The sequence below is a fragment of the Haemaphysalis longicornis genome, unplaced genomic scaffold (assembly GCF_048455015.1).
Source record: "Haemaphysalis longicornis isolate Haplotype H1 unplaced genomic scaffold, Haemaphysalis longicornis Haplotype H1 scaffold_1, whole genome shotgun sequence".
In the NCBI taxonomy this organism is placed as follows: Eukaryota; Metazoa; Arthropoda; class Arachnida; order Ixodida; family Ixodidae; genus Haemaphysalis; species Haemaphysalis longicornis.
The window spans coordinates 304,935,483-304,950,368 of NW_027526203.1; the positions used below are offsets into that span (position 1 = coordinate 304,935,483).

General features: G+C 45.8%; 1 protein-coding gene across 1 annotated transcript in view; it reads left to right on the forward strand.

Annotated features, from left to right (window-relative positions):
* The window catches only part of LOC144149659 (protein turtle homolog A-like), a 721,048-nt gene extending 706,440 nt beyond the window's left edge, over nucleotides 1-14,608 (forward strand). The window contains exons 12-13 of the mRNA XM_077681324.1: nucleotides 13,784-13,811; nucleotides 14,090-14,608. Coding sequence (XP_077537450.1) covers nucleotides 13,784-13,811; nucleotides 14,090-14,111 — 50 coding nt within the window. The 3' untranslated portion in view covers nucleotides 14,112-14,608. The remainder of the gene's footprint in view (nucleotides 1-13,783; nucleotides 13,812-14,089) is intronic.
* The last annotated feature ends 278 nt before the right edge of the window (nucleotides 14,609-14,886 follow it).

A 14,886-nucleotide genomic window follows, 5' to 3' on the forward strand; every position in this document is an offset into this window, starting at 1 on the left:
CTCATGACAGCCAAGGGCCGCCAATGTAATGCGGACGACCACCAGACTGTAGGTCCAGCTTCCTAGGAAGGTTGCAGTCCTTTAGCCGTGCAGTTATTGTTGCGAAGTCGGTGTCTTTCAAGTCCTAATATTTTGGTGAAACGGTAGCTGTTGCGGAGGGAGTCTAGTGGTGTTCTCATGCCAGCTTTGTGCTTGCCTTCCGTTTGTTTTTCCTCTCCTGACGAGATCGTTTTCGTGCTTCTTGTCAGCTCAATGTACGGTTCGGATGGTTCTCCACCGGGCCTCGCTGCCTCCTCGCATGGAGCAGACGTAACACGCCAGGGTTTCTCGGTTATCCAAACTTCGCTGAGACGGAACACCTCAGATTCGTGCCTGGGTACAAACTGTAGCAATCCTCCATTGGTTAGAGTTCTCGTGGGCTTTTCATTACTTCCAGTAAGCGTTTGTTCTTCACTTTGTCTGAAAGGAAGATACACTCGATCCCACACGGTGGTGGCTCTGTCTTTTCTTTCTCGTCGTTGAAACCTCCAGGGTTTTCGTTGTCTGTTTGGACGGCAGCCTCTGAGTCGTCCTTGTGTACCTCAAGCCGGAGGGGACGGCGGTGGTCTCCTTCGTCGTGTGCGGTCATCCTCCCGGGTTTCGGCACCAAAAAATATAGCGGAAGAACGACACAAGGCAGACCTGGGCCATGGCTGCCCTTCGCGGGGACGATAACTTTACTAACAGGGGTGCTTTCATCCTTATTATGATGAATGGCGCATACCCAGCGGGAGATTTAACACAATATCCATGTTTTGGTGCTTTTTTTACTTATTCGGTTTTACTTACTTTTTGCGTAATATTTTAAAACAACGTGATAGCCTTTTCTTTCTTGTTTTTTTTTCGTGTAAACACATTTTTAAAAACACCTGGAGCATTTGATGCTTGTGCTATATCTCAGCTCCGAGGCGCAGCTTATGGTGCAGGCCTGCAGACTTATTTTAACCAGCTGGTGTTATTAAACGTGGATCAAAATCTCGATACATGGACGTTCTCGATTACCATCTACTCCAGAAAAACGGGCGTGGGGAAGGGAGTTCGAGGCAACTTGTGGTCAGCAGCAAACGGCTTAGCCACTGAGCAGCTCCTGCGGTCACACTTGTCAAGTATTAATAATTTGCAGGTGTCGGACCTTTTAAACAAATTATGAAATGCAAAATGCTTCCACATATCGGGTGTGGGCCTTCGCTGTTGCGCAGTTTGAGCACTCCTACAGCATGACTGTTCCAATAAACTCGCAGATTTTAGGGAAGGGCAAAATCGTTTTATATCCCCTGCAAGCTGCCGAGAATAACATTTCGTTTGGGCAGCTCGCACTACTCTTCCGCACCCTAGCAGGTGAAAGTGCCGTGGTGGATCGAAATGTTTGCGCTTACTGGCAGCAGCAGAAGCTCGAAGATATCCTGTCAAATTATGGGCCCCTGCGATATTCTTAACGTGGACGAAATGCCACTTCTTTATAAGCCTGTTCTGAACAAGACCCTGAGATTTCAAGGTGATAAGTGTACAGGAGGAAACCTCAGCAAGGGCTGTGTCACTGTTCTGGTGGAAGCCAATTTGAATTGTTCCGGAAAAGAATCTCCTGGTTACAGAAAAGCTGAAGGGCCCCCCCGCGCTTTTAAAGGTGTGAAACGACTTCCCGTGTTGTACGACACAAATACCAACGCCTGGATGATACCGGCAATTTTTGAAATTTGGTTTAGGGAGGTTACGCGGTGTTACCAGAAAAGGCAGGGAGGTTGTGTTTATTGCAGACAACTTCCCAGTGCTCGGTTAAGTGCGAGACCTGAATTCTATTCAGCTGGAGTTGCTCCCTGCCAATGTCACACCGTTCTAGAGCAGATGGATCAGGGCCTTATTACAAATTTGAAAAAGTTCTGCCGTCGCCACTTCTTGAGAAGGATTAGGCTGTGTATGGGCAGGGATGAATGATACACCCTAGACCTCCTTGTCCCACTTGTCCCACTTTTAGGAGGAAGCTGAATCTGCAGCAATTTAAAGATTCTTTAGTCATGCGGGTTTCTCTAAGGAGGTGGCTGCAAACAAAGAGGAGTCGGATGTCGACAGTGCTAAGGCGAACGCATTTTTGCTTTGGTGGCTGAGAGGTGCGGCACTGGTATGCTGACAATGGATGGCTACGGAGGTATTGATGACGACCTTGTTACATGCCGTAAGGACACGTTAGTGGATATACTAAAGGAAGTCGAGGAAGGCCCCGATGGTGAGAGTGAGGAGGGAGGGGATCGACAATGACGACCACCACAGCACCCCATCATCGACTATAGAAACAAGCCAGGCAGTAGAAGTTCTCCAACAGTACTTCCAGAAAAAGTGCTGCCTGGAGCAAGTGTGCAACCTAAGCAAGATGAATGCTTACTTGGTGAAGAAATGCCATGCCAAGCTGAATGAAACCACCTTGGGCAGCTTTTTTGGGAGTCGTGACCCTTAAACGATACTGCTGATGAGTGAAACAGATTTCACTATCCCCGTCGAGTTTCCTTTAAAGAGAGTGTACTGTACTTTTCTTAGTGAAAAGTGGAACAGCTTTGAAAGCGGCACTGTTATACTTGGCGATGTTCTGCATTCCTGTCCATCAATTGGTACTTGAAGTACCAATTGATGGACAGTCCCACAATGGGTTAACATTCGTTACCCTTCGACTATTATTCACAAAATGTGTGAACGAAACGCTATGAGGTTTTCTTTTTGTGGGGGTCGGGTCGCACCCACGCAATGTCATTGTAAACGTGAACTGGCATCTGTGTCATCGTAGGGCGGCAGAAGCTGCTGTACAGGTAATGCACAGTATTCGCACGGTATCTGTCAGAAGTAGGCTTAATAGACATTTTCTACCATCGTTTCTTCAGTTTAGATAATCGAGAAGCGGCTGCAAAATGATTAGCAATTGGAAATTTTTAATTTGTGCAAATGACCGAAATTGTCGCCCAACATTTACACATTGTTGTCACATTGTTGCAACATTGTCTTCGAAACCCCTCAAGTAGAACTTGAACACAGGGTAAATTTTGTAAAAGCATAAAAGCAAGAGCAAAAAAAGTGATTTTCCTGCTTGATCTCCTTGTCAGATTTTTTATTCTTCTCCTCTAGCTTGAGCATAAAATGCGCACGAATCTTCAAAGCAAGTCACAGGAATAATAGGAACATTGTTAATAAAATTGATTGGCATATTAGCGACACGGTACCGTCTAAAAAAATCAGTGGCATGCTTTGGCCCCATGCAACTGAATGAACAACCCGTACGTGCAAGGTAGTAAACTAAATGAATAAGGAGGCCAGACTCAATGTTCCACACAGTGTCACTCGAGGATAAAATCATGTAGTGCCAAACCTCACGGTCGCCTGGAGTAATGTCACGGCGCAGGTCATATATTAGCTGTCAGATCCTATTTTGTACGTCGTCATCGCTGAACAGACAGTCTGGCATTTGTGAAAGCGAGAGTAAAATTTCGTACCATTTAAAAGAAAAGGATCAGTTTTTCTCATTTATTTAGTCAACGCTGTCCGGTGTTCCACAGGACCTGTAAATTCTGTCGCGTTGTTTGATGTTCAAATCCCAGCAAAATTGAAAAGATTCATAGGAAAAGTCAAAATGAGATATCTGCACATCAACTTTTTTTCAATACTGAAAAAACTGCCTGAGATTTTGCTCTGCCAGAATGCATCCGAAACACCAGTAGCTGCCCACAAAGAAAACGAATTTGATTAGTAACAAGGCTCGACATTACCTAACTCGAATACATCATCTGCGCGGTGATGTACCACGAAATGCTAAACGCGATCCTTAGATTATTGCGACCATTGGTGGAATCAAACCCTATGATGCAGCTATTAACCTGCCTACAATAGTCATTTTACACAAAATCCGATTTGTGGCAATCCATTCTGTGAAGGTGAAACACCGCATAAGCTGTCGTCGTAGTGCCGAGCTGCTCGTTCTAGACCTTCCCCTTCCTTTTCGCGCCACGACTGATGCGGCTTGCGAAAGCGTAGGCTGGCTGTTGTGCTCGTGACGTGACCTTCAAGCTACCCCTCCCGGTGCAGTACCAGTGCCACAGTTTCTCCTCTTCTCCCCTGCCCGATCTCCCATGAAGTGCGGCCGCCATGCTCCATTCTCCCTCCAAATCCGCTGTCGTAATTACCATAACGCTACCATTGTACCGTGACGCCACTGCGCAGGCGTACGTGTACCGGACTCTTTCCGTTGCTCGAGGCGGAAAACATGTAGCACACCGTTTGAGGTTTCTGTATTCTTCCTTACTGGCCGCCGCAATGAAAGTAGCGGCATCTTACTAATAAGGTTCAGAGCAAATGATGCGCAACTTTGTTGCCCACAACCGCTGGCTTACTCGTGTAATAGCTGAAATCTCGGAATTTTTAAACCAGATGCTGACGATACAATAATGTTTTTTTGAAATAATTGCAGACATCTCCCGAACAGCTTTAGAAAAGAAAAAATGATCTTGACGCCGCCATCTAGTTTGCGCAATTAACATCGTATATCGTAAACCAGCATTCATGCCTCCACTAAATTTTTGGCATAAAATGACTAAAATATGGTGTAATAATTACGCAATAGCCTACACTACCTTTCCCAGCACCATTTTGGAGACGTAAAGGCGCTTTCCGAGCTCAGAAACTTATGTGAACTATTTGAGGCGGGCAAGGCCATTTCACTCGCTCGTCTGATACACCTCGTCGTGTGACGCTCTCCATGGTATCATTTAACAACCATCTATTGTTAAACAACGTAAGGAACATTGGCGCACCTTGCACTAGAGGTGTAAGGTTTGAGAAACAGAAGAGCCGGCAGCCTAACCTAAGAGGAAGTTCTTCTGGCTCCTTGTTGGTCTCGCGGACTCGTACTCGCTCGTCGGGGAAGCACGTGGGGATGTAAACGACTGCCCGACTCTTCTAGGACATGTCCTGACTTAAGAGAGCCACGCGTCTTCGTGGGCCGACATCTGGACCATTTTGAGCATGTTCAAAGCGAGCGCCTTTAGCACTCCGGATAACCCATGTCCCCGCGTTCGTCCAACATCTCGTCCACGGCATTGTGCAGGCTAGACATTCCGCGGTCAGCCTTGTTCGCGTAGTCGACGACGTGTGCGGCACAGGCACAGGGATCGACAATGACCTGAATGTCCATGTTTTAGTCGAGCACCGGACCTATCCAAAGGTTGAATGGATTGATGCAGTTCTGATCGGGGCGCCATTTGTACAAGACGCAGGGACGACTTACTCCGCCTCTGAGAATCTCCAAGTAGTGACCCTCGCTGCGCACGCCATAGCAGCATCAGAACTTTTCAATGTCATCGAATGTCGTGTGCTCCAGGCACTCGTGGATCTCTCCGTAGAAGTCCTTAAGCTTTTGAATGTGGTTGCGGCCGTCTTTGTCTTCTTTTTCGTTGTTTAAATCTTTTTCATCGTCTAAATTGCTCTGCTGGCCATTGCGGACGGGGTGGGGTGGAGAGACTTGATCTTACGCACCTGATCCAGGCATATCTGCGAAAACGACAACTCCTCGCCGTTTTTATCGTAAACCAGAGAAATCAGAGCCCTAACTTCTCCCGAAACCACAAGCAAGTAATGCTGAAACATATTACGCGGCTTCAGGATAGAAGACAAAAACCATGGCAGATGAAGGGATGGTTTCACGACTGGTTATATTAGCACGGGCATAGCGGTATGGGCTATTCTGTTCGTCGTCTTCTTCTATGTCGGGTTAACATGGCTCACTGAGCCAGACAGAGAAATCTTCTATTTAGGTCCTGAGGAAACGAAATAAAAGTTTTTTGTCTGTGCCGCCCTCTTTTTTGTGGTAGCATTTTGCGCTCGGCATTTTCTTGGTATTTTTTCCGGGGTCTCCTCACGAGACGAACGCTCAAGTGCGCTCGGAGATCTTTTTGTTACTTTTTGTGCGTGTGAATGGTGCAACCAATAGCTTAAGCAGCTCTGCTCTTAATAAGATATTCGCGCATGCGTTTCACCAATCAGTCGATCCCTGAGGTTCCGGCTGGCTGCAGCTAATGGGAGGGCACTCGCGGTAAGGAAATATCTGGGCTGCTTGGCGCTTGAATGTTGAGTGTTTTGAGAGTTTGCAACGAAATACAGCATAGCAGAAGGAACAGAGCAAAGAATTAAGAAACAGAGCTCGTCCTGTTTGCAGTCTTATCTTTCGTCCTGTGTGCGGCGCTATGGTTTGCCATAGAGGCGTCAGCTGGAGAAGGACCCGGGCAGCGGTCGGTGTACAAGCAGAAACTAGCGCTCCAAAGGACGGCTGCCAGTAACGTGGCACGACAGTTTATGCATCAAAACAATCAGAAAATATAAAGTGTCTCTGCCAGACCAGTCATCTGAAGCAATGGAAAGGATGCTCAATGGTTGTTTTATTACGGGTCTATCGGTCTATCCTTTGGCGGATTTTCGGCTACCGTTAGCTCCTTTTGGGCATATAAAATTTCAAGCAAATTGTCTACTTTTAAGCGGTGACGAGCGATTGCTGCAGCGGACGGCTCCTGTTCGCGATCGCCATTATTGCATGCTTGTGACCGTCAACCATGTATAACCTACCCAGGTCATGTGTCACGAACTCAAGCTCTGTTCTGATGATTCAGCTCTCTGCTCGGGTCTCATGCTTCAGTCGCAGTTTTAGTCGTGGAAAGCTATCCTTGTATAGCACGTGCAAATCTTATCAAAATGCCGATGACACAAAATGTCCAGAAATAGTGCCAAATTTCTTGCCAGCGCGAGCATAATATTTTTCACTCGTCAAGGTAATAGCGATATGCATTGCAACACTGGACTCCTCAACGAAGAGTGTTTTGCCCAAGGCGTATTTAGAAAGGCGATAACACTGGGACACGTTAAATTTCTCAACTTAGCAGCTGCTGTGTAGATCGAGGATATATTTATTTCTATCAGTGGCTTCTGTTATCATCAGTCGGCTCAGAACATAGAAGGGGTAAAAGCATCAATGGGGGCTTTCTCCGCGCAATGCTGTATATTAACAATCAACATCGGCTGTGTTTGCTTTCACGAGGAGACAGGATCGGCGAATTCATTTTGTTTTGATTGGGCAAGTGATCTTTCGTAAAGAAATCGACCTTGTAAGTAACCCCTGTGCTTTAGCTACTTTTACCGTGGAGGAATAGCCGCTGTGGAGCTCTTGTACGATGTGGCCGCCTGGTGCTTCACAGATAGGAGCACAGGAGGATCGATCATTTTGGTTCGCAAGGTCACCAGCTGAATTGATCCAGGAAACGTTTACCTATATCGACCGAATAATGCTTGTCTCGTATAGTAGGATAGCTTTACCTCCTTAAACATGACGTCATACGGCAGAGAATGAGAATTTGAATGGGAGGGGGAGGGGGGAGGTCGCGGATAGTCAGAATATTCCGTCTGAATGAAGTAATCTTCTGAAAAAAAGCTTGACTTGTAATTTTTGAGTCAGAAGGATATTGCAGGGAATTCATATAAATTATATCGTACAAATGAAATAGTGCAACGGTTGTAGTTAAGCTAAACAGAAAATAGAAATCCGAATGTGTACAAGCCTATGTACAAATCTAGCTATGAGAAGGTTACTGTTGAGGAGGTTGAGGACCCAGAATCAAAATTATAAGTGTCGAGGTCGCGAATAGTGGTCACCTTTTTACTAGTATAGGCCATCTGGAATAGAAAAAACTTGGCTTTATTCACAAATATATGGCAGGGAATATGGAGGAACGCTGCGGCGTTAGTGAGAAGGTACAAGCCGTTGTTGGCGAGCTAAGCAGAAAGTGTAAACCCAAAAATAGCGGCGAGGATTTGGATGTTTACGATTTATGCCAAGATTTTTAATTGTAAATAATTATAATAAACATTCAGTGGCTGGCTAGGATCCAGGCGAATGATGACAAAGGAAACAAGTATCAGAGTGTTCGGCCACTAACTTTGTGTTGGGCAGAGTAGATTTGTAAAGTACGCGGAGAAAAATGACCTTGGGTTCAAGAGTAATTCGTTCTGAAATGGAAATAACAAAGGGCATAAACAAGCTCCAACGGTGCCACAGGACAGGAAGCCCACTTCAACCTAATTCTAATTTCAGGTGTCGTGTAGGATGTGCGGCTTGTAATTAATGGGCTAGGGTAAAAATGAAAGCAAAGTTAAAGTCAGTACTACACAAGGTTGAGGAGGTTCCTTTGGCTCTTCAGGAGTATTCGCCATCGCGTCTGTCGGCAATGTTAAAGCACGTCGCCGACCCCAGGGAGCCCTGCCTTCGTTTGCTTTGAGGCGTAGGCGGAACGAAGTTGCCCCAAGTACTCTTTTCGCCACACGTTCCAGAACAGATGTAGAATCTGTTTTCGTTTCTGCCAGAGCAGTCCGAGCGAAGTCGCAGAGTCTCCATGAATTTTTCCTGATGCAGTGGCAGTGTGGTTGGAATTCACTTCCCGGCATTCTCCGAGCCGCCCCGCCCCTCAGGTCATGGTGTCCCGTTACGGCCAGAGGCGCCTCTTAACTGCTCTTCCTTTTGTGCGCCCTGCCGTTCTGTTCTCCCTGTTTTCTCCCTCTACACCACCGGTGTGCGTTGGCTTACTTGTGTGCGTACTTGTGTGCGTTAGCTCTTACGAAAATTGGCGATGGAGAGTACTCATGGCTATGTCTAGTTGTCCGGGTAGTTATGCGTTTTATGCAGCTCGGGAGTATTAATTTAGTTTTACCTACGAGGAAATTGTGAAGAAACGCAAGACGACTAATTTTCCGGCGAGCCTCCAGTCTCAGTACAAGGATGGCGAATCGTACCTTCTACATTAACTAAAAAATAATCGTAATCTCTTTCTTTGAACTCTTTCAAGCTGCATAATACAGTAAAACCTTGTCAATTTGGATCTGAAGGCAGTGAAAAAAATGTCCGAGTTTTCTGAATGTCGAATTATGGAATGAATACCAAAAACACACATTTTCAATACTTTTATTCCATACCTTTACTATGAGCAGTCTGTGATGCTGGTGTGTGTGTGTCTGTTTTTTGTTTTTCTGTGTGTGTGTGGACAGCTGGGCGGAAAGGTCTAGTTTGCGTGTATGCGACAATCCCTCTAGCGCAAGCGTATTGCCTGAAACATCGTAGCAGAACTACTCTAGAACAACGAGCGCGTCCGTGACTTCTTTTGCCGTACTACGCACTGGGCGTAGCACATCGCACGGGTCTTCGTTGGACGTCTCAACCACGGCAACGAAGGGAACTCTGATTATCTCGTCATCGGTCAACTTGCCGGCGATAGCGCACCTCCGACAGCGCAACGTTATTTTAATAGCGCAGAGTTGCATCAACTTCGACAGCACACCGTTGCTGTAAATGGGTGGCAAGCGATGGCGCTCAGCGACGGAAAAACCGGTAGCTGGTCGCTGTCGCTCTAAAATCGCGCGAAAGTGGTTGAGCCGGTAACGATGCCTGCTACTAAAACTCGTTCTAGTTGCGCCGTCCTAGGCGTGCCTCAGTCCGATTGAACCGGTGCGCGTGCAATTTTGCGTCGTCGTACCGCGAATGTTGTTTCCATAAGGTTTTGTACATTTTTGAAGGGAGGGTGTGGAAGTGAGGAATCATCCGAATTTCCGAAGTAACGGGGGCCGAATTAACGAGATTCTTCTGCACCCTTCATATAATGGGGATCCGAAACATCAGCAGCATAATTTAGTTTTGACCTAATGCATGAATTATAAACTACCATTTCGGTACTAACTGGGGCGTGTTTAAGATTTGTTTTAAGAATGGATGAAGAAATTGTGAATAAATGCTCTGACCAAGGCAGCTTATTAGTTAGCGTGACACCTAAGTACTTGCACTAGGACACTTCTAAGACAGGCCGGCGATGCAGTAAACAAGAAAAAGAACTTGGACATTTTTGTTTGTGACACGTAAAATTACAGTTTTCTCTGAATTCAGCGTCATACCCCAACGCATTCACCAGTCATCAATTGCCAAGGGACTTTTTGCAACAATAATTGATCATTTGTGGATTAAATTTTCTTAAAAACAGCACAATCTCCACAAAAATGATTGTGGATACATCATGAACTCTGCATCCATCAAATCAGTAACATAAAGAAACAGGACCGGGCCTAAAACACTCCTCTGTAGAACCCACGAGGTAACAGACAGTGTACTAGACGAACAATGAGGAATTTTCACAAAGTGTTTTCTATCGGCTAGATACGGAGCAATACACTGAATAATGTATAAAGGTAAGCACATACACTCTAATTTATACAATAGTTTTCCATGAGGCACTTTATCGAAAGCTTTAGATAAGTCTAAAAACAATGTTATTGTGATCGGTCTGGTACCTACACTCCAAATCTTGCGCAGCGTCGAAACAAGCTGTGGGGTTGTAGATAGGCTGTTTCGAAAGCCGTGTTGATGGGGGACAAATATTGTTTTTAATGACGAATTCCTGAATAAATCTTACAACTATGTTTTTTAAAAGCTTGCAACAAGTACTTGTAACACAAACAGGACGATAATTTTTACAAAGTAACCGGTAACCAGTTTTATGCGCTGGCGCCACACGCCAATCAGCTGGTACGTCTCCAGAAGTTTATGAAAAGTTAAACATTGTGGTCAAGAAATTTGACATTTGTTGAGAATAGTTGCCTAGGGCTGCCAAGGCCGTAGTATCATTATGAAAAAAAAACAATCTCAATCGGTTTTATCATACCGAAATTATAGCCGAGAAACGGCTTCTCTATCGGGAATTTCTAAAAGCTGTGAACTAGAGGAACAAAAATGAAAATTGCCCCTGTCGTAGAAATACTCGCCACGAGCCCCCAAAAGCCATTTCGCCAGTCATGCCATAATGGAATAATTGCAAGTAGCTGCAGCGGCGGGGATTTCCCGGCAGTAATGTTGGGACCATTTCGAGAGGCTTGTTAAGAAGCGACGAAAATCCATTTCCCAAGTCAGGCCAAGTAATAACGGAAGAATGGCACGTGGCGGCAGTGGCAAATTCATTGGTATTATCTTGGGACCATTTCTTGGGGCTTGTTAGGAAGCAACGACTAGTAGTCGCAGACAAAATACCAGCGTTTAGCGCACCCCTTAGAAAACAATGGACAGTGTGCCGGGTTAGCGCAGTGGTAACGCACTTGGCTCTTGCTTAGGTGGCCTCGGTTCAAATCCAACACGGTCCCTTATGCCTTTGAGTAATTTCTTTAGAGCCGCGGCCGTTTTGGGCCTATTGGTGTTGGTGGACGAAAACGGCGGTTACTTTTTGAATTTGATGAGGCAGTTAAGGCTTTCGCTTCAAAAATAAATACCGAAGGAAAAATAATTCCTGTGTACTTAGTAACGATCTTCCATTAATTTGCCTTGCAACGTGCAGACAGGTTGACATAAAGAAAATTTGTGCATTAAGTAAAATTACACAGCCTGAAGAGCAGCAATTTGCTGCAATGGTTCCGTAATTTGACGCAGCCGTGATGCGCTATGAGGTGATGACCCTTTAGAGAATCTGAAACAAAAACCGCGTTATAAAGGAGGTTCTTGTGTGTTTCCAGCTGCGCACGAAAATACCAGAACGTTCTCGCCCCTTGCAGAAATGTGCAGCAGAAACCAATAGTGTGGATTCCAGATTCCCACAAAGAATCAGGGATGAAAATTTGGCAGCAATAAAGCCATAATAGCTCTGGAGAAACACCTGAGTGACATGTGAATTGTATCCGGTAATGGTATATAAGGGGACTGCTACTGCTGTCTTGTCACCAGAGGTCGGCGGAATCACTCATGAGTCCACTCACTCAGACTCATTTGGACACAAACTGACACGTGAGTTTGAGTTTGAGTGAGCGCGAGGCTAGTGTGGCATGGCGAGTGTGAGCTTGAGTGAGTTTGAGCCAGACTGTTTTGAGTACGCCTGCGACCGAGTGAGTTGTGAGTCCATTTTGAGTTGTGAGTACATTTTGAGTTTGAGTACATTTTGAGTTTTGAGTACATTTTGAGTTTTGAGTACATTTTGAGTTTGAGTACATTTTGAGTACTGAATGCATTTTGAGTTTGAGTACATTTTGAGTTTTGAGTACATTTGGAGTTTGGGTACATTTTGAGGTCTGAGTACATTTTGAGTTTTGAGCCCGAGTGAATTCTGAGATTTGCGCTCACTACTGTGAGTTTGAGTTGAGTGAGCGTAGATGTGCTGCTATGCAATGAGTCTGAGTTTGAGTGAGTTTTCGAATAAAAAAATTTTTGAGTGAGTTTGAGTGAGCCGCGCCAATTTTGGCGAGGTGTGCTTGTCACGCCCTCATGAGGCGGTCATGTATACATGATGTGTGGACCATCGTAACTGCTCATTTGTTTTGGGTATTATTTAATGGCATTCTTCTTTAATATGGCCGTTTGGTGGGACCCTTGTCTGGTATAGTCATGCAGCAGTTTCAAATCCACAAAATCACTGAATTCATATGGTATGCTGGCAGGACATTTGTAAATGCATTTGTAAAACCACCCGCCCGTACCTAAATTCTGCGTGGCGGGCAGGCTCCTACTCTGCGACTTGATACAGCGGTAGTGACAGGGCTACAAGTCTATCGAAAAAAAATGCGGACAAGCGTGCGTGAATATAGATAACGAACAGGAACAAGACAACGAGAAAACAGGCGTTGGCGGTTACTGATGCATGCCTTGCTGTAGCGAGAGTCAGTTCACACTGCGTTCGCCACAGCAGCATTTTCGCAACCGACAGCGACGTCTTATCAAGCCAATGTAATACGCAATGCTACCATACTGTTCACAATGTGCTTCCGCTAGCGTCTCTGAAAGCAGAAGCTATGCCGAAGGTGGGCTGTGTGTGTGTACACCGCGGACATACGGGGTACATTTACAAATTTGAGTAATAGATAGAAATTCGCGAAGGGATTCTTGCCTGAGTACGCCCGAATATAGACCATTTCTGGCCTTTCTGCCCGGTTAGGCTGCGTGTGGAAATACATTTTTAGGCTCTTTATCATGAATGTATGGAAGCGGTGTACAACCACCGCTTTTGCCTCCAACCACAACGCCTTGGGTGTTATTACGAGGACGGGCCGCTACGCTGTGAAGAATCACTTCCGGTGAGCTTCCCTACAACGCTTCAAAACAACAAATCAGAGTGACAAAATTCGTGAAGTTGAGGAGTGACGAGGCCCAGCATGCGATCACAGTAAAAAAATAGAATCTGCGCAGAAACGAATGCGCAACGCGTGAATCTGCGCTCTTGTCCCTGAAAATTGTATTTTTTTTTACTAAAATCGCATGCTGGGCTCCGCATTCGTCGAGTTCGCGGATTTGGTTACTCTGATTTGTCGTTAGGAAGCGTTGTGGGGAGGCCCACCGATGGCGATTCTTTAGAGTAATATAGTGGTTACGGGGGGGTGGGGGGGGGATCGTCGTGCCGCGTTCAAGTTCGGCAGTACGTGGCAGTGGAGGCTGAACTAATCTGCATCTCATGTCATCTATAGATGCCGCCTTAGACAGACAATGCCCGTTTCTGGCTGCGCCTCTATTTATTCACCCTTGTCGCGGGAGAATGACAAGATCGGAGAAATAATAAGGTTCATCCCAAGGAGCTGCTCTCGGCAGTAATTCATCGTGAGAAATTTATTCCCTCTACATGTTATTGCAAGTTCTATCTGCAATTTCACAACAATAATCTGGGAATAATGTATTTGAACTGTTATTATATTATGTTTAATACCAAAATACTTTTTGCAGGGCGTCGGAGGCGACCACACGAAATATAGTGAGTACACACTTTACTCGTCTCGTCTCGTTAATATCTAGGTCATTGAACAGAATCTGTCTAAAGCAGATGTATGACGTTGCACTTCCATAACTAATATTAAGCGCAAGTTAATAGCAATGCCACATGTTTGTCAATAAAACGACTTGAAACGAAGTAATTTTATGTTCTGGCGTGGGATTCTTTCTGATTGCGCATATTGATGATTCGAAGCTATAGGAGATGGTTTTCTTGGAGCTGTTGACTTCGTCCTGTGGTTTTCGTTATTCTTCCCTTAGCAGCCTCGAAGAGGTGAAGTGACAACCAGCCGGCGAGGTCGCATGCATCGGGCAAACCCTTGACGTCGAGTGTCATTAACGTACTGCTGCTCAACTCCACGCATCTGAAGAGAGACCATCTGTGATGTAACAACGTGACTGTGACGGACCTTTTCGAGGCGAAGTACGCTTTCGGCGTTGCGGTTGCGAACGCCCATCTGTGATGTGGTGGGACGGCCCTTACTGAAGCCTGAGGAGACCTGAATGACTGTATAGGGAGAACACCGCCAATGTGGACAGCGCGAGCGAACATGCTCACCAAGGCAACTTTTTCCAGTTCACCTGATATCAATCTTCACTTGGAACATGGTGCCTCAAGCTACGCTACGGGAGCAAGAACAACCAGGTCGTGGGCTGTGCGGTGTGAAACCTTTTTTTTTGCAAAGGGCTGGTAGAATGGTTGCCGGCCAGGTTCTGCATAAACGTGGTCCAAGGGTCAAGCAATACCAGCACACGTTTCGTGTCAGTGAGCGCTGTTTACGCACAGCTGAGTTGGTACATGCATGGTAACATCTTCTTGTGACGGCAGGCGACCATTGCCTCCCTTTGATAGGTCTTATGTGCAGTGGGTTATAGTGGAGCAGTGAAGTGGCGAAAGCTGTTTAAATAGGAACGTGCTGTGTGTGTTGCCGTCGAAATAACATGGCTCTGAAGGAAGCGTATGGTGTTTTCTTCCACCTCTCAGCGGCGTATATTATAAGAGGCCACAGGGTGGCTACATGGAGTAAAGTGGCAAGCTGCCAACCGGTACCACCTAA